The sequence below is a fragment of the Colletotrichum fructicola genome (genome assembly GCF_000319635.2).
Source record: "Colletotrichum fructicola Nara gc5 chromosome Unknown KSG_Nara_v1_contig10, whole genome shotgun sequence".
Lineage (NCBI taxonomy): Eukaryota > Fungi > Ascomycota > Sordariomycetes > Glomerellales > Glomerellaceae > Colletotrichum > Colletotrichum fructicola.
Window position 1 is genome coordinate 2,280,510 of NW_027094060.1, and position 18,276 is coordinate 2,298,785.

General features: G+C 51.2%; 4 protein-coding genes across 4 annotated transcripts; 1 reads left to right on the plus strand and 3 right to left on the minus strand.

Moving 5' to 3' along the window:
- Nucleotides 1-953: 953 nt before the first annotated feature.
- Nucleotides 954-3,463, minus strand: meu22 (putative amino-acid permease meu22; the record flags this gene model as incomplete). The annotated part of the gene is made up of 5 exons (XM_032024684.2): nt 954-1,270; nt 1,330-1,341; nt 1,609-1,686; nt 2,087-2,633; nt 2,690-3,463. 5 exons carry the CDS (start codon nt 3,461-3,463, stop codon nt 954-956), a joined length of 1,728 nt encoding a protein of 575 aa, XP_031878679.2.
- A 2,448-nt stretch (nt 3,464-5,911) lies between these two features.
- On the plus strand, nt 5,912-6,358 carry CGGC5_v016144 (uncharacterized protein; the record flags this gene model as incomplete). The annotated part of the gene is made up of 1 exon (XM_032024685.1): nt 5,912-6,358. One exon carries the CDS (start codon nt 5,912-5,914, stop codon nt 6,356-6,358), a length of 447 nt encoding a protein of 148 aa, XP_031878650.1.
- A 297-nt stretch (nt 6,359-6,655) lies between these two features.
- On the minus strand, nt 6,656-14,362 carry FUM1-3 (Highly reducing polyketide synthase FUM1; the record flags this gene model as incomplete). The annotated part of the gene is made up of 5 exons (XM_066153470.1): nt 6,656-8,096; nt 8,155-8,855; nt 8,911-12,690; nt 12,736-14,271; nt 14,324-14,362. 5 exons carry the CDS (start codon nt 14,360-14,362, stop codon nt 6,656-6,658), a joined length of 7,497 nt encoding a protein of 2,498 aa, XP_066007328.1.
- Nucleotides 14,363-16,306: 1,944 nt separating this feature from the next.
- On the minus strand, nt 16,307-17,793 carry CGGC5_v016146 (Secondary metabolism regulator LAE1; the record flags this gene model as incomplete). The annotated part of the gene is made up of 5 exons (XM_032024688.1): nt 16,307-16,508; nt 16,574-16,819; nt 16,872-17,073; nt 17,154-17,612; nt 17,721-17,793. 5 exons carry the CDS (start codon nt 17,791-17,793, stop codon nt 16,307-16,309), a joined length of 1,182 nt encoding a protein of 393 aa, XP_031878686.1.
- Nucleotides 17,794-18,276: the final 483 nt, after the last annotated feature.

The following is an 18,276-nucleotide window of genomic DNA, read 5'->3' on the forward strand; positions in this document are numbered from 1 at the left end:
TTCGTTTCACTACAAGAGCATCGCCGGAATCCTTGCGTGGAAAGTAACTTGGAGGTAATCTGGAGTCAATGATGAAGTCAAAAGGAAAGCATTCACAGCTGATCAAAAGCCAGAGTGTCCATTTCGGAAAATCCGAGACACCTGTTCGACTGCCAATCATAGAGCCAATCCAGATAACACAGTATGATGTGATTCATGACGGGGGCTTGAGACATAATCCAAGTCACGAACCAAGTGCCTCCGAAGAGAGGTATGCGCAATCTGTGCATTGTCGTGTAGGGAAAATAGCGTGATTGGTGGAAGTAAGACATTACCTTTGCCTGGGGCTGCTGTTTCTCAGTGAAATACTGTTGGGTCACATACTGATTGTTTGGTGCAGTATTGGAGCTTTCTCTGTCCTTAGCACTTGAGCAGCGAAAGGATTGCGAAAGACACGAGGCACCAACTCGATAGAGATCTGGTCCTTTCCCCAATTGATCATGAATCTTGCCTTCCATTCTCTCAAATGTGAGCTCACCTGAAGTAGGATCCCCGATCCTCTCTTAGTGTCGGACAATCTTACACTTGGAAAGGCTAGAAAGTATCAGGTACCACTACGACAATCTCATAGATATGAGCTGAACTATTCGGGAGATCGTTGACGCGGCTAGTTGGTTTGGATAACGTCCATGCGGGTTGCAGGTTGAGTTAAATGTTTGGTGCATGGGAATGTCAGAACACGACGATAAGCTTTAGCCTCCGTTTCCACGAGATCGATGATAAAGTCTCACTTGTTGCATAGACCTTTACATGATATACTTTCAATGTATCGCCACAAAATACCATCCCTGTGCGAACGCAATAGTGTAATTAAGAGACGACTGAAAATGGAAGCAGTCTTATATTTATCGAGAGTATCTCCGAGATTGGGTATCCATAATATGCGAATTGATTCTTTATTGATGTTCCCCCCCTCAACACTTGTCGCCAACCACAGCCTTAGCCTCGAAGACACCATCGTTGAAGGTGAAGTCCTTGGTATTTCCGTGCACGCAGTTGCAGCGGTAGTTGATCTGCGTAATGGTGGTTTGGAAGTTGATGTTGCTCAAGGTACCGCCCAGGTTCGTGCACTGGGATCCGAGTGCCGCTTCGACGTAGGCCGTCGTGCACTTTGGTGACCATGTTCCGTCCTTAGCAATGATGCAGCTTCCAGAGTAGCTCATTCTCCGGGGGTCGCCATGGGCTGCGGAGACAAGCGCAGGAAGAAGGACAAGGAGGTTGATGAGTTGCACTGAGTCAAGTTAGGTTTGTCTGTGATTGCGCTAGGCAAGAGGCTGAATGAATGCTTACTAGTTGCGGTTACTGTTGGATGTCAATTGAGTTATTGCCAGAAGAGGTTGAGGAGTGGTTCGGACGAGACTGCCAAGTTTAAATAAGGTGAGATGGGATGAGCAGATGGCAGCCCGGAACAATATGCCGATGATTACTTATTGCAATTGAGAACAGAGTTCAGCACCGACCTAGTTTGTTCGTTGGTAACTTCCGCGGATGCCGTAGGATGTCCCAGGTAATCTCAGTTCCGGGTTGATTGACATGACATGTGGAGAGCAATTCAACTCAGCGCCTTACGGCGAGTCAGCGGCAGAATGACTGCAGCCTGGTCTGTGATTTTCTGCGGAAGGAGCTGTTGCGAAAGTGAGAAGCGCCCTATTTTTCGCGAGTGTTAGAAAGTGGATGCTTCGCCTCAAACTTTAACATATTAATTAACACAACTCTCACTAGGGACTCTGGGGACTTTCGTCGCGAGACACGGCACAGACCGCGACGCAGACGACATGAATATAAATATCTCGGCATGTCCTCGTGAGCCGGACTACTCCGTGAGGAGAAGGTGAAGTTTAACTCAGAGAATGAACAATATTGGAGAATTCAGAGCAGAACCTTCCAACCAAAGCCATATTCGGATACACGAACAGATTGGGACAATGGTATCGTCTTCCAAAGAACCCACCGACTTCTACTCTTGTCAAAAAGCACGGTCTAGTCGCGCAAAGCTCAGCGACATCAGTCCTGCCGTACGTGGTCATGTTCTCTGTGCCTTACGAACGAAGTAATTTCTTCAATATCCTTTTGACGAATGGAACCTTCCTGTCTTCGTCCTCTTGCTCGGCGGAGTAAAAACGTCGGTCAGAGTCAAGGTCAATCGATCGGCTATCAAGCCAACGACGACCGCCATAAAAGAACTTGGCAGCGATATAGATGATGATGCCAACCGGTACCGAGACATAGGTCGAGAAGAAAGATTTCGCCGACGTCTCACCGTTGAAGGGCCAGACGGCCAGATAGAATTGGACAATCGTCAGTATGATGCACCATGTTAAGCCCCAGTAAGTTGCCCATGGCCAAGTCTTCGTTCTCCATGGCAGGTCATTGACACTTCGTCCTTGAACTTTCCAGGCATGTCTCATGCGGATATGGGAAAGGCAGATCATCGACCATCCGAAAAGTGTAAAAAGCGAGACGAGACTTGACAACCAGCTGAAGACTTCCGCACCCGTGTGACTGGCGTTGAGATACGAGAGTCCACCGCCGATTAGCAGTGTCGGTGTTAAAGTATACCAAGGTCTTCCCCGCCGGTCTGCCTTCTTCATCCACTGTAACAAGACGCGATTAGTCAAAATTTCGGAAGCATACAAACAGCAGGACTCACAGATGGGGCCATGCCAATCTCAGACAGCCCAACGAGTGTCCGGGATCCCGCATACGCATTGATACTACCGGAAGAGAGAACCGAAAGGAATATGACAGCGTTCATCATATGGGCCAACGGCTCCAAACCGGCGTTCCTGAAGGCGATCACGAATGGTGATGCGTCTGTGGCATGGGCTCCGCTACCAAAGAGGTTCGAGTCGGAAGGGGACACGGTGATGGTGATCATCAAGGAGCCCATCAGATAAAACATGGCAAGGCGGAGTGCGATGGACTTGACTGCCTTTGGAACCGCCTTCTTCGGGTTGCTGAGCTCAGCTGCGACAAGACCTGTCGTTTCCGACCCAGACAGAGCAAAAATGCACACTGGCATGACAGTCAAGAAACCCCTGAAGCCGTTCAAGAACGGGGCTTCGTTCCAGTATCTAAAACCGATTGCCTCATGATTAGGTGCCCCGCCTGCTGAAATGACGATTGAGGCGATGATGACGACAAAGATCCAGCCGAACTTGATGGCCGCCATGACGACCTCAACCTCGGCGAAGACCGTAACTGCACCAACGTTGATCAGGGCGATGACGACCCAAAACATTGAGATCCATGCGGCCTTGGGCACTGACGTGTTCCAGAAGGACAAAACGGTGACGATGCCCTGTAGCTCGTTGGCGACGGCAATCCAGTAGTTGAACCAGTAGCACCATCCCAACGCGAATCCAGCGGCTGGGTCCACGAATTTGTTCGTCCATTGGACAAAAGCGGAGGGGAGGGGGTACATCACGGCCATTTCCCCAATGGACTGTGAGACTGCCCAAACCATGGAGCTGGCTATGATGACTGGAGTTTTGGTTGCCCTAGTCAGCGTCCAAGTTGCAAGCAAAATTTGCCTAGAAGGGCTCACTGGGGAGGGCATTCAGACAGGACGTTGCAGAAGTACTCACATCCGATGAATAATGAAGCTGGACCACCCGCAACTAGCCCTTTGCCACTTCCGAGCCATAGGCCCATTCCGATCGACGAGCCTATCCCGATCATTGTGATATGCCGGTTTCGAAGTCTTCTTTGTAGTTGTGAGTCGGCGCCGTGGTCAATGTCAAGCATGCTGGTTTTCCGGGTCGACTCATTGTCGCGTCGCCCGACCTCAACATCCTCTTGAGTCTTCACCTTCATTGTCGACAGGTATCAATCTTCGATAGTATCACGAAAGACCAAATGACGTATCCTGTAGTTTGTCGATAATCTGGAGTTGGTCTGTCCAGGACTGGTCTCAGGACATCTGTCATTCGGATTGATGAGTTTTGAAACAGCTCTACTGCATGATGAGTGGTATGCGATAGCTTCGCACTTTGTTGCGTATCACCCGAGAACCCGTCTAGATAAAGGAGAGAGGGGGCGGAAGATAAGAGATACGGTTGTCAAGCACTAGGGGTCAGATAAGGGTATATCGATCTGGATCTGTCCGAGCTTTGCGGGGTTATAACTGGCGGGTATAGAGTCTTTCTGACCTGCTTCTCCTTTGACCGGGCCGCGGCCCGAGGCGAGGAACCTGCCTGTGGTGATTTGCGAACGTTGATAAGAAGCAAGCCAGTTTGTGGGGACCGGAAGTTTGATAGGAAGGTCCAACTGTGTGGAGTCTATAGATAAAGGTTTAATTATCGTTGGGGGTCAGACACAACTTCATACTTCCGGTCTGGGTAAGGTTTACGGGTTGGACCTGCTTCAAAACTTCAGACCATGGACCTACATGAATCCCTCTTAGACAGTGAAAAAGAACACGCGGGGTAACTATCAACTGGCCAAGAATGGTCCGGTTTAGTTCCCTCGTCTCCAATAACAATCAACTGCCGCATCCGAAAATCTGGGGTAAGTCGGCCGAGCCCCCGCAATCAGCCGATTCAAGACCAACCGGGCAGGCGTGAGTTTCCTATCACATCCTGTTTAGGCAATCTGACCCCCACGTAAGCGAAAGTCACAGAGTCAGAGATGCGGGACTTCAGATCAGCAACCTCTGCAGGCGATGTCCTGCGACGCGTTTTCTTTTTCGTTTCCAACACGCTTTCTCGTGGAGGCCATTCTACTTGGATAACTCGAATCAGCTCGCAGCGGCGGCTCAGTTTTTGAAAACTTGTAGGTTCGCAACTGAGGCTCACATTACGATCGATTTGGTTCATTTGGGCGGGAAAAAGACAAGTATGGTTTGAAACAGTGACCCATTCTTCGAGTTGTCGCAAACAGCATTAGCATAACGCTTTGGGCCGCACTGACACGTTTGGCGGTTTTATGGAGGAGATCATCAGTATTGCAGCGATGAGGATGCTCAGAGATGAGCTGAAAGGCTTGTTGAGCTGGGCGGACATGATTGCGACCAGAGCCACAGAGGCTGGTGAGCAATCGTGCCTCAAATCCATGTCATCTTATGTGTTGTTACTCTCTTGCCCGCATCTGGTCTAATAGCTGTTGTTCTATTTCAAAAGTTTTGTTATTTCTTTGTATAATATTTTCACCTCTCTTGTTCTTTGGTATCCTCCTTGTTGTTATCGTCCGTATCCTTGCACCTATTATTTTCTCTGCCTCTATTACCCCCGTCGCCCTTGCCTTCGTCTATACCCACTTCCCGCCCGGTTAGGAAACTTTATTGATAAGCCGTCCGAAGGTTTATATAAGTCTCGATGGGGAGAGGTCTCTGTGAAACCGGCCCTGAATATGTTGAGTAATCCCTGTTGTCCGTCCGGAACAAGACGGAATTCGCTTATCAACCGCACTCTCGAACACAATAATAACCCCCGAGGGAGTGCATGACACTGATTGGGTGTGTTTTCGTCTGAACATCATCGTCGGAACTCGTAAAACCAAAGCCCGCCGAAATCCGCTGAGGAACAAAGTAGAGTGCCGGCTTACTGTCAAGTTCCAGCCAGAAAACTAATTACTGATTATTGATCTGCTAGGGTACAGCAGATTTGATTGATGCGCGCGACTTTGTATGGCTTGCGGCTGGGATTCAAGTAGGTGGCTTGACCCACGATCAGTAATCACGAAGTGACCCAAGAGGCGTGCGTACGCCTACTCCTCTGGCAGAGTTGCAACTCACGTGAAAGAAGAACAATCAACATATAATTAAGCAGTGGGACATTGAAGCCTTTGTGTAAGTGTTCTCTTCGCATTCAATCTGCACGACTTATTTTCATCAAGACTTCAAAATTCCGACCAAACTACTAATCTTCTCAACATGCCTCTCTGGCTCATTTACCACCCACCTAACGTCTTCATCGACGACGAGACCAAACGCGCTCTTTCCAAGGACATCACCAGTTTCTACACCAGCTTTGGCCTTCCAGCTTTCTATGTGGTTGTTAACTTCATCAAGCTGCAACCCAACGATATCTGGGTGGGAGGAAAGCCCAGAACTAGCGATACCTTCATAAGAATCACCGTGGATCATATTGCTGTGACGCTTCCAAACAATGACGAAAGTTACAAACGCAGCACGGATGGCCTTCACCAGATCTTGAAGCCGCACATCGAGGACAAGGGTTACGACTGGGAGTTTCATATCAATGAGACGGAAAGAAGACTTTGGATGATCAATGGGATGTACCCGCCGCAGTGGAAAAGTGAGGGAGAGAAGCTTTGGTTCGAAGAGAACAGACCGGTTGCGTTGGATCCATCGAAGTAAAGCCACGGGCATCTTCGCAGGCCAGCTGGTTCAGACACGACATGGGGCTGCCCCTGTCTACGGCCACGCGACCAGAAGCTCGAGCGAGGGAGAGATAATCAATGAAAACCGCCTAAATTTCCAATGTTTGCGAAGCTATGCTTTCTGTGAATCTAACTCCTCCGATGACGAGGACGATAGTAACGACGACGATGACGGCAGTGCGTATAAGGTAGAAGCCGCGGGAAAAGTAGTTGCTCCAGCACAGAAGAATTCGGGCTGTCTCTTATCTATGACAACCGGGAGCTATTCAAGTTCTTAAGGCATCTTGAGCCTCAAGTAATCTTCAGTGCTATGCTTCTCCCCACTCTCAGTCTCCTGACTTGCATCAATCTGACTCTCCTTGAGACCCTTGGCTGCTCTCTCACCCAAGGCTAGCAAGCTTCCCATGCCAAGAATTTCAAGCACACTAATATCAAATCCGAATACTCCCTTCCACCAGCTGCGCATCTCCACCGCAACGAGACTATCTAGTCCAGCATCTTGAAGAGACATTTTCGCATCAATTTCGTCGTCGTTCTCTGCAGGCTTCAGTAGAAGTCGGAAAAGCTGTCCGCCGATTTGTCTCGCCAAGAAGACAGGGGCTTCAGGGGATGAAAGAAGTAGGGGATCTGTCAACGTGGAAGTGAGAAACGTCTGGAGGGCACTGGAATTGACCGTGTTGACTTCTGTTACCCTCCTCGCACCATCGGAGTTGTAGTAAACAGCCATGCGGCTATCTTCCTTCCAGATCACTCTGTTCGATGGATCCAAGAGAGAGGTGAGGCTTCGATGGCCTAGTATAAGCTGCGATGGGTTGAAGAAGGTCCTTGTAGGGATCTTGCTGAGTTGAGGGATCGGCTGATTGACCAGGACTGAAACTGCGTCAAGCAGCTGTGGAATCTTCACCCCATACATGCCTTGGGCTGTGAGCTTCTCCATCATCACAGGGTTCTCTGCGAGGTACCCGTAATCTATCATTGCGCCAACGTCAATAGAAGCAGCAGCCATGCCAAGGCTGTGTCTGTACTGAACAAAAGCATCGAGAAAGGTATTGGCCCCTGCGTAATTGGCTTGGCCCTTCTGTCCAACAATGCCAGAAATCGAGCTGAAGAGGAGAAAGAAGTCCAGTTCAAGTCCACAACTGACACAGGCATTGTGCAGATTCCATGTTCCCAGAACCTTGGGGTCAACTGCGGTGGTCCACTCCTCGTGAGTCATCTTGGTGAAGCCCTGGTCTCGCAAGATCATGGACATGTTGATGACACCTCTAATCGGCTTCTGGGAAGTCACGATGGCTTTTTCGACATCAGCAAGGCTTGTGATGCTGCCCTTCACTGCTGATATCACGCAGCCTTGATCTTCCAGCTCTTTGAAGAAGTTTTGGTTCTCCTCCGTGTCGCCACCTTGCCGAGAAAGATAGACAAAGTGCCTGGCACCGTGCTCGACCATCCAATTTGATACGAGTCGACCGAGACCGCCAAGACCTCCCACGATGAGATAAGCTGAGTCGCCATCAAAGCTCGATTGGAACGAAGGGCTACAACCCGCGGTCTGGATTGCGGACAATCCGTCCATTTTCAACACAATCTTCCCGATATGCTGCCCCTTTTGCATATGACGAAAGCATTCTTCAGCAGCGTCAGCGTCAAATGTCTTTATAGGACGCAGAGCGGTGACATGACCCGTTTCGTAAAGCTCAACAATCTTCTTTAGTAGCCTGATCACTAATTAATAGCCGTACTTTCACATGGCGTAGCGCTATTGACGGGACTTACCTATTGCCCTTTTCGGGCTTCAACTCGATCAAATGTCCCAAATCCACGCCATGATAGCTTCGATTCATCTCGAATGGATTCAAAGCAAGTTTCCCGTTGCCGATGAAGTCACGTTTGCCGATTTCTATCATTCTGCCAAACTCGGCGATGCAGCTCCAAGACGCATGTAGAAGCTCGCCGCTTAGTGAGTTGAGAACTATGTCAACTCCCCTTCCGCCGGTTGCATCGAGGATATCTGGAAGGAACGATGCGTCGCGTGACTGGAAGATGTGATCTCTGGGCATCCCAAATGTAGACATAAGATACTTAGCCTTTTCTTCGCTACCAACGGTGCAGAATATTTCTGCTCCAGCCATCTTGCAGATTTGCATAGCAGCTAGGCCAACCCCACCGCAGGCTGAATGAATAAGGACTGAATCGCCGGATTCAAGGCGGCCGACCTCAAGGAGTCCATGGATGACGGTCGAGAAAACGCACGGCATTGTGGCTGCGTCCTCAAAACTAAGAGAATCTGGGATTTTCACGCAGAGTTTCTCCGAGATCGTGATACCAGTCGAGAAGCAACCGCCGCCAAAAACAAAGACTCTGTCACCAGGCGCAAGGGCGCGGACATTCGGCCCAATCTCACGGACGACGCCAGCTGCTTCAAGACCCATGCGGCTGTTGGCTGAGTCAACGATACCCATAGCAATGAGGACATCCTGTCTTGTGTTAGGGACGTTGATCGCTTATCATTATTAATGCTGATTGACCTACCTTGAAGTTCATGCCAGCAGCCTTTGCGTCTATAATGACCTCGTCGTCAACAAGTTCTCTCTTGTACCGCGGAACCCAGGAGAGTGTACTCAGGCGACCATACTTTGCAATCAGCAGGTCACAATCACTGCGGTCATTAATATCAGGCTTATCAGGGCCCTCGTCGTCCTTGTCGCCCTTGCCGCCCTTTTCCTGAGACATAAGTTGTAGCTCTTCGCTGACGTTGATAGGATAGACCCTCGGAATTTGTACAACATCGTTGTGGATGCTATACTCATACTCGGGCTGGTATTTGGAGTTATTTCGGTGCCGCTGGAACTTGGCAAAGACTTTTGCGATCGTCGACAAAGAGCTTACGCCATCAACCTCGCATGTTGCCAAGTCGAGGCTGAGCTCACTCCTGATAGAGCGAGTAGTTCCAATGGTCTGGGCCCACCTCGGGTCTGAACATCTCAGTTGAGATGATCGAGTCAGCCAGAAGATTCCAGTGTGGGACTTTGAAGCGGCTGCGATGAGGTCCTGGAAGCTGCTCAGTGCCGGCGCGCTGATGTTCTCGAAAAAGGGGGCCTCCATATCAAGAGTGGCAATGATCTCGTGGCAGTTGACAGGCAAGCCATCCGCAATGTCGTGAAGATTTCCCTCCAGATTCAGCCGAGCAAGCTCACGTTTCAGATCTGCTGCAATGACAGCTGAACAAGAGTCGTGTAGGATCCCGACAGCAGTCTGCGGTGTTAGAGCCGCTGCTGGTCTTGCAGTCATGAAAGCAAGCAAATTGTTCGGTCGTTCGGAGTCGAAGGCAACATTTTCCAAGCTATCAAACCCGGAATCCCGTAGCTCCATATCCCATCTATCGGATAAGACATGTGGTTGATCAGGTCGTCCGTCGTCTGCCCCTAACCACCATCCCGGGAGAACGGACATGACGAAATTCATGGGAAGTGCGTCATGTGATAGTTCTTCCATGTAAAGCCTGCCTTCAGGTTGCAACAGCTTGCGAACGTTCATGAGGGTTTCTCTCAAGCTGGGAGTTGCATGGAGGACATTGGCAGCGAGAATCAGGTCGTACGATGCTGGCTCAAACCCCTGGTCGACGGGGTCTTTGGAGATATCCAAGGATTTGAAAGTCATGTTGGGGTACTCCTTGAAGCGCTCCTGGGCCGCGGAGAAGAATCCTGCCGAGATGTCCGTGTAGGTGTACTCCGAGTATAGCAAAGCGCCAGTCGGACCGCGCAACCATTCCAACACCTTGTTCGTTGTGCCGCCGGTGCCTGCACCGATTTCAAGGACACGAAGATTCGGTTTCGAATGGCCCAGAGCCTGAAACAGCGGCACTCTATTCGTGATGTTCAGGGAGTTGTACACATTCGTGAGAACGTTGTCAGGCATCAGAATTTCCAATGGCTCGGTCTCTCCTCGAAAAATGGCGACGATATTCTCGAAAACCTTCTGCATTGCCACCACAAATGATCCAAATGGCCCAAATTCAGACACGGTAGGCTTGAAGACTTCCATGTCGATTGATGTCTGAGGTGGTGGTTGCTTCTTCATCCAACTGTGAAACCTTGCCAGATGCGGGATCGTCGTTTGAACGTCCCCGAGCCGGCTCAGCGCTCCCTCAATGTAGTTCAGGGCGAGCTGTTGTGTTCTCGCGAGGTTTCCCTGGTTGGGGTGGACCTCTATAAGATCTGATATTCTCAAGAAGTCGACATCAGGCTGCCAGAAGATTCGCGCGCCTGCGTGCGGATCAGGATCTCCTTCGCTGGCGTCATTTTCTAACGGGCTCAGCTTCACCCCCTTGAGAGAGAGGACTAGCCCGCCGTCGGAGGTTACACCGTGACCTCCTCCACAAATAAGCCCCCGAGGTGTCTGGCTTGCACTGACTTCCATATCGATCTCGGAGTCGGTGTTGAAGATCTCGAGGGACTCAATGAAGGTTGGGACGTTCATCTTGTCCAGACCATGGCCAACTCCATTCACCGCAGCAACGCTGAAAAGCTGCAGAAAGAAGTCGATCTTCGTTGGATGAAGGGGATAGAATGTCTCATCCTTAACTGTATGCATTGCCGTGCCATGAGACCTGTGGTTGGTAGGGGAGCAGGTGACATGGTGAAGCCCTTGAAAATACGGGCCATAATTGGCGCCCACATTTCGAAGGGCTTGATACCACCTTCCTGGCCCAATTACCCTGGAAAGCTTCGTGGGGGGCCCTCGTGTCCGCCCGTCAGCCTCTTCCAAAGCCTTAACTTGACCACTGCAGTGTTTCAACCAACTCGAGCCGTTATGAGAAGTGATTGTGAACTCCCACCACGAGCCGTCCAGACTATCCGTCAACCTCTCCTTCTTCAAACTTGTGATGATTTCCGTGGATTTACTGTCGGCAAGCACCATTGCCATGTCAATGACAACGTTGCGCATCGCAAATCCAGCGAAAGTTCCGTGATGAAGCTGTCTTGCCGCTTCTCCAGCCATGCCGACGTAGCCGGCACATGGGAAGATGACGTCCCCCTTGATGTTGTGGTCTCGCACCCATGGAACATAATCCAGAGTGAAAACATTACGGAAAACCGGCTCACTATGGCTGCTTTCAGGAACCCGGACACCAAGTAATTCGTGCTTGGGGTACTTCCGGAATCTCCATTCATCGGAGATGCGGCTTGAGAACAGCAGAGAATGGTCGTGTTGCCAAGGATAGGTCGGCAAGTCAGTGACTACACGGGCATTGCCGTTCGGATTCGTGAGCCGATTGAAGTCAACGCTCACGCCTTGCTGCCACAGCTGGCCCAGAGCTGTCAAAAGGCTTTCTGTTGAGTCCATTGACCGGACAAGACAGGTTGCATACGAAAGCTCGAGAGATACTTTGGTCAAAATTTGTCGCAAGGGGCCGGCCATGGCTGAATGAGGACCAATCTCAAGGAACATGAGCTTACCACTGCTTTTGCTCTGATGCTCCGAGACTAAGCTCGTCACAGCTGCATCAAACAAGACAGGAGACTCAAGGTTCGATCGCCAGTAATTGGCGTCAGTCGCTTCGTCCTCTGGCAATCGCATGCCGGTGACCGAGGAGAAAAACAGTGGCTCAGAGTCTTCCGCTTTCATGTGATTACTCATGTAGGGAGAGGTTAACGACAGGTATCGCTCGCCTACTTCTTGCATGTGATGAGAGTGATACGCCTTCTCGACCTTCAAAAGTCGTGCCAGAACCTCGGGGTGGGCGGCTCGAATCTCGGAAAGAACGTTTTCAACCCGTTCTGCGTCTCCAGAGATCGTCACGCTTGAGGGAGAGTTCTCGCACGCGATGACAACACCAGAGATCAGGAAAGGGGCCGTCTTGGCTCGACCCATCCCGACAGCAGCCATCGCGCCGACTTTGGTAACTTCCGAAGACGCAATACCCCGGTAGTACGCTGCAATGATCGCCTCGTTAGCAGTGAGTCTTCCAGCGGCGTAAGCTGCCGCCATTTCTCCTGATGAATGGCCGACCACTGCAAAAGCTTGGGTTCCGGCTGCCTCATACAGTGCGTCCACCAGTGCGACTTGGACGGCAGTGCAGACAGGCTGGGAGAGGTAGGCCTTGTGCAAGTTGCTGATTTCTGTAGGCTTCAGGAGCTCATCGACCAGGGTCCAGGACGGACTATCAGGTAGAGCGCTCAAGACCTTGTCCATCTGTCGCATGGACTGGGTGAAAGTTTTGTTGCTCTGCAAGAGTTCGGCACCCATACGAGGCCATTGTGCACCTTGTCCAGTAAACACGAGCACAAGATCGGTTGAGGACGGAGACGTCTTGGAAAATGGTGATGTGAATTTCTCAGCTCCATTCTCCAATACAAAAAATGCTCGATGAGATAGATGAATGCGCCTCGACGATAAGGTGTACGCAATATCATCAAGGGAGTCATCGTGTTGGCTGATGTACTTCTGGTTGTTGACGACTTGGCGTCTGAGAGAATCTGCGGTATTGGCTGAAAACACCATCAAGTGTGCTTGTCGTCTCGGTATAGTTGTCGTCTCGATGTTGGGCGGCAATGACGTCAGTCCGAGGAAACTCGCGGCAGATTCAATAACCACATGGGCGTTTGCGCCACCAATTCCGAAAGAGTTAACAGAGACCCGCTCAATACGGTCCTCGGGCCAAGGCGTAGGAACAACAGGTACTTTGAGGCCATTCCTGTCGAATGGAATCTTGGGGTTTGGAGTATCGAACTTGATGTTTGGCGGGATAGTCCGCTTCTCGAGGGCCATGATGGATTTGATCAACGAGGTGATCCCGGATGCTCCCTCGGAGTGACCAATGTTTGGTTTGCAAGATCCGATGTAGATCCCGGAAGTACCAAAAACCTTCGAAATTGCTGTTGTCTCAATTGGATCACCTGCAGCTGTGCCTGTGCCGTGGCATTCCACGAAGCCGGTGTTAGGGATGTCGGAATCGTCAATAGTCGCCATAGCATACGCTCGTCTGATCATAGCCTCATGGCTCTCAAAGCTCGGGATAGTCAGACTGGGCGTCTTTCCATCGGCGTTGCTTGAGGTTCCTCGGATCACAGCGCGGATCGGGTTTCCGTCACGAATAGCATCGCTGAGTCGTTTCACATATACGACGTTAACGGCCTCGCCACGGGCGTACCCGTCAGCTCCAGCATCGAAGGTCCGACAAGATCCATTCGGAGAAAGCACTCCTTGCTCAGACATGCTCACGAAGAGACCCGGAGCCATGATGAGGTTCGATCCGGCAACAATAGCAGCGTTGCACTGACCATTATTGATAGACATGCATGCTTCGTGTAGGCCAATGAGAGCCGAAGAACAACCAGTCCTGATTGTCATGCTGGGTCCCTTAAGATCGTACTCATAGCTAAGACGGTTCGAGAGCATGAAGTCACCATAGCCAGTGATCTTGTACTGGCCGACAACCTCGGTGTCTTTGGTGAGGGTCTCGAGCCAGTCCTCGCCGAAGCAGCCGACGAAGGTGCCGACCGTCTTGCCTCGATAGTCCGTCTCACCAGCGCTCTCCAAGCACTCTCGCGTGAGTTCAAGAAGAAGCCGTTGCTGAGGATCGGCTCGCTCGACCTCTGTCTTAGGCATCCGGAAGAACGTTGTATCTAGTGCAGCCAGATCAACAGATCTGTCTAGGAAGTACCCATACTGGGTCTTCATATGACCCGGCTTGCCAGACTCAGAGTAGTAGCTGAAAACGTTGAACCGTGACTCTGGAACTGGTCCACGGGCATCCTTCTTGTTGATGAGGAAATCCCAGAATTGTTCTGGAGTCGCGATGCCTCCCGGGAGTCTCAGAGCCATCCCGCAAATGGCGATCGGCTCTGCTGCGCCCATTGAGCTATCTGCCCACGAAGACTGCCCATTCACCTGGAAGATCAGTTTCAAAATATCATTCTGTGTGAAAAGTTCCACGACCCACCTCGGACGTATCCGTTGAGGCATCCATAAATGGGGCCATAGTAACGTTCAAATTCTTCTTTTCTCTGATATGCTGTGATGGACTGTCGGGAAAGATGTCTGCAAGAAATGAAGAGTAGACCGGTTGTTGAGAAGAACCCTGTTATTTGAAGTTCGCTAATAAGACGTGATCTGGTCTTAAGGAATCCAAGATGCAGCCTCCGTCAGTCACCGCAACCTCTATTTACTAAATACAGACTGGTTAGACTTGGTGAGTCAGGGGTATCCAATCCAGGGGCGTTGTGCCTCTTGTTATCAGCACTAAGTACAAACATTGTATTGGACATTGATAATATGCCAAGCCGACATTGGATTCTACCAGCCTCGATGCCACGATGCATGGGAAGCTGAATCGACTATTGAGCGGCACAGGGCATGCTGCATATTCTCGGCTATTTGATATGCCAATTCGTAGACGATCATGAATCCAACGTCAGCTGTGGCTGTCGAAACATCTATCATGTTATCTTAAATAGCCTTTTGTGAAGATCTGGGCACACGTCAGCACAGCTGAGAAAAACATTGGCATGCGCCGCATTAGTACATACCAAACGGCCAATCTCAACGCTCTCGCTTCGGGCCGTATTCGATGGGTTTGAGTGATGACAGCGCACTCTATCTCGTTGCAGTCCGAGCCAAGACCACGGCCTGGAGTCTTTCTATCCGGGCGGATGCTTCTAGCTAACCGGGCGGGCACTGGATATACGGCGATAGGGACAATCGACGATATTAAAGATAATAACGACGACGACGACGACGACGATAATAACAGGGAAAGATAGGAGGATAGGAACAGCAACTATAGTAGTAAAAGTTAATCGAGATAAGATAAACTATTAGGCCTAATATAGGTAGTTATCTGCCCGTTTACCTAGTAGTATCCGCCCGGATAGCAAGACTCACGGCCTGAGACCCCGTGCTGCTCTTCAAGCAGTTTCCACTACACCTGCTGCACCTTCACATAGCCGACTGCTTGACCAGATAAGGCCATGGAAGCGGGTGAAGATCGCAATGGGTGCAATTGTGTGATGGGACTTTGGTCTTCAAAGGTTCTCCAAGATACAGTAGCTCGAGCGGCACAGAACGCATGTAATCGAAGTATTGGGGGGCTATCAGGAGAATCGGGATCTCAACGGGCTAGCGGCTCGGCCCCCACGACCGTTTTCGGTAACACAGAGTACCGTGCCGCATCGCCGTTTGGTGGGTCCGTCCCGGTCAAAGTCGGAGGCGGCCGCCCATGATGGGGTACCGCGGCGAATTTCTGCCCACAGCACATGCAAAGTCTGCCCGAAACACTATCAAGGGGATCCAAAAAGGAACGAAATTCTGGACCTGATCCGGTCATTCCGCTCCGTTTTCGGCTTCGTCAGCTATGTGCATGTTTGTGAAGCATCCCTCGATTTCCAGGCGAGATGAGGTGTTAGGGTTCGAATGATCGACAACTGGCCAGAGAAAGCAAGTTGTCGTTGAGAGCCCTATGGGAATCGACCGTTAGATCTGACAGATATCGTAATTGGATGCAGTACGCACCCGATCACCCACATGCAGCTGACGCAACGCTCCCCCAAAGTCCCTCCGGCCCCAACTTCGTACGGAAAGGACCAATCGCGTCGGCAAACGTATCAACGTTATGTCTCATTCAAAAGAAAGCATACATACTCCCCTCATCAAAAGCTGCGCAAAAGCCTGAGCGCTTACGGGTGGAGGCGGTGGCCTCGTGGTCGGGCGCACAAGTTCCATCGCACCCACCACCAGTTAACCGCCAAGTACCGCTGCAGCAATGAAAAACGGAACAGATTTGCAGACGGACCATCTCATGTGAATTATGATATATGCAAGAAGACGCTCTCAATAAACTCCATTCACCGATACTCCGAAGCAGGGGTATAGCCCTCGTCGTCCTCCTCTCGCTTCCCGACTCGCCCCCTTACCCAGCCCCCTCGGGTCAGAACGGCTTCTGTCCGCTCCAAAAATGCATCTTGCCGTATGCATGGACGTTGGGATCTCTCATAGCATTGCGGCACTCAGCAAAAAGAACCTCCATCTCCACCTTGCTCCATCCAAGCAGCTCGAAGTGAATCGCGCCAACCACTGGGAAGAACTCTTCGCAGGCCGTGCGGTAGTACATGCCAACCAAGCGCATCGTCCTGAGCAGGCAACATTAGTCAGAGGCGCATCCGAACCGTCCGTAAAACGAGTGCATGATACTTACTTATCTCTTGGCCAGGTGCCATACGGCAACTTCACTGTATGGTGCTGAATGTTGACGAAACCAGCCTCCTCGAGATATTGCCTTCCAAACACCGCGGCGTGGGAGTTGGTCCCAAACTTGGCAAATGCTTCTACCAGGTGGTTTGTGAAGCGGACGAGAGGCCAGTCTGCTGGCATCGTGCCGTCATCGCAGTGAACTTGACCGTCGACGTCTTGAAGCTCCACCCAAGCCCCTGGCTTCATGTGTCTGCGGTGATGTTAGTCTCTAGAGACAGATGCACATTGGCGGCAGTTCTTACTCATAAGCGTTCTTCAACAGGCCCACCGGAGACTTCAAGACTGGAACCATGTTGCGCAGGTGAACAAAGTCAAAGTCCCTCCCATTCAACCAACTGTCTTCAACATCATCCACTAAGAATCTCACGTTCGGCGGCACCCAGACAGGTTGGATCGGGCTCAGGTCGAGACCAGTGACTTCGGCACTGGGGTAAATATCGCCCACTAGGATTTTGTTAGCTCTTCGGCCCCTTGCACCGCAGCTTATCAACGCTGGAACGCTTTCTTTCGAAGGAAATACTGACTTTCGATAGCCCAGATACCTGTCCCGGTACCAAGATCAATGATCTTTGCAGGGTTATCAACGATGGGCGCGAAGAACAGCCTCCCGTCCGTAACCTCCAACATCATGGCATGCAACATATCCTCGCGGTTCTGCTCTGTCTCGTCGTTGGGAATAGGATAGCGTCCATGGCGAAACTTGTGATAGCGCCGGCCGTTCTTGAAGCTGTGCTCGTAGACGCTCGACTTGAGCGACGTCGAATCGGTCTGGTCGCTTACAGACTCTTCGTCGAATACGCTGGGTTCGAACTCGTTCTCATCGTCTGTGCCGCCAGCTTCCAAAGGCTCTGGTTGGACTGGGATTTCGGCGGGGACGGGAGCTGGCGCCGGCTCGGGCGACGTCGATGTCGCAGGCGGGATGGCTTCGGCTCTGGGAGGTGCTACGGATGTCTGGTCGACGTTGGAGCTCGAGACTACCGGTTCTGCAGAAGCTTTGGTAAGGTCAACGCCTTATTATCCTCAGAAGAAGCTTCCCATTCTCAGGCGCAACCTCTCTGGCTGCGCAATGGGCGCACAAAGTTTCGACATACCTGCAGCCTGGCCACGACGCGGGCTCCCGTGAGGACTACCGCTAGGGCTAGCGGGCTTGCTTCCCGTGCCCATTGTCTCCTATCACGTAGCTTCAGCAGAAGCGCATGCAATTTTCGATCGCGATGTCCGGGTTGTGTCGTCGCAGACAGTGGGATGTGGTCGTAGGAAAGCTGTCTGATGTTGTTCACAGTTGAGCTGGCGGAACGAACACGAGCAAATGGCAACAATTTTGGTTGCGACGTTGCGTCGTAATCAACTGTTTTCGCTTCGACAGCTCTTAGTACCTCAATCCCGGACAGTCTTGATTAAACTTTCGTCGGACCATAAGCCGGCCTGGCACGAACGCGGGAAGTCCGTTCGAGTCAAGTCAGTGGAGGCGGGGTTCGCTGGGCGGTGGCCGGGTGCGCTGAAGGGCCCAGGCCTCGTCTTGCGCTTTTCAGCAAGCTTTACTAGCTCAGGAGCAGGGCTGAAAATGGTTCAAGATGTTGCTGGTATGATCCTTGTTCGCCAGAAGCTGATGGTTGGGAGGATTGGGCAATGAGGCGTTCGCGATCT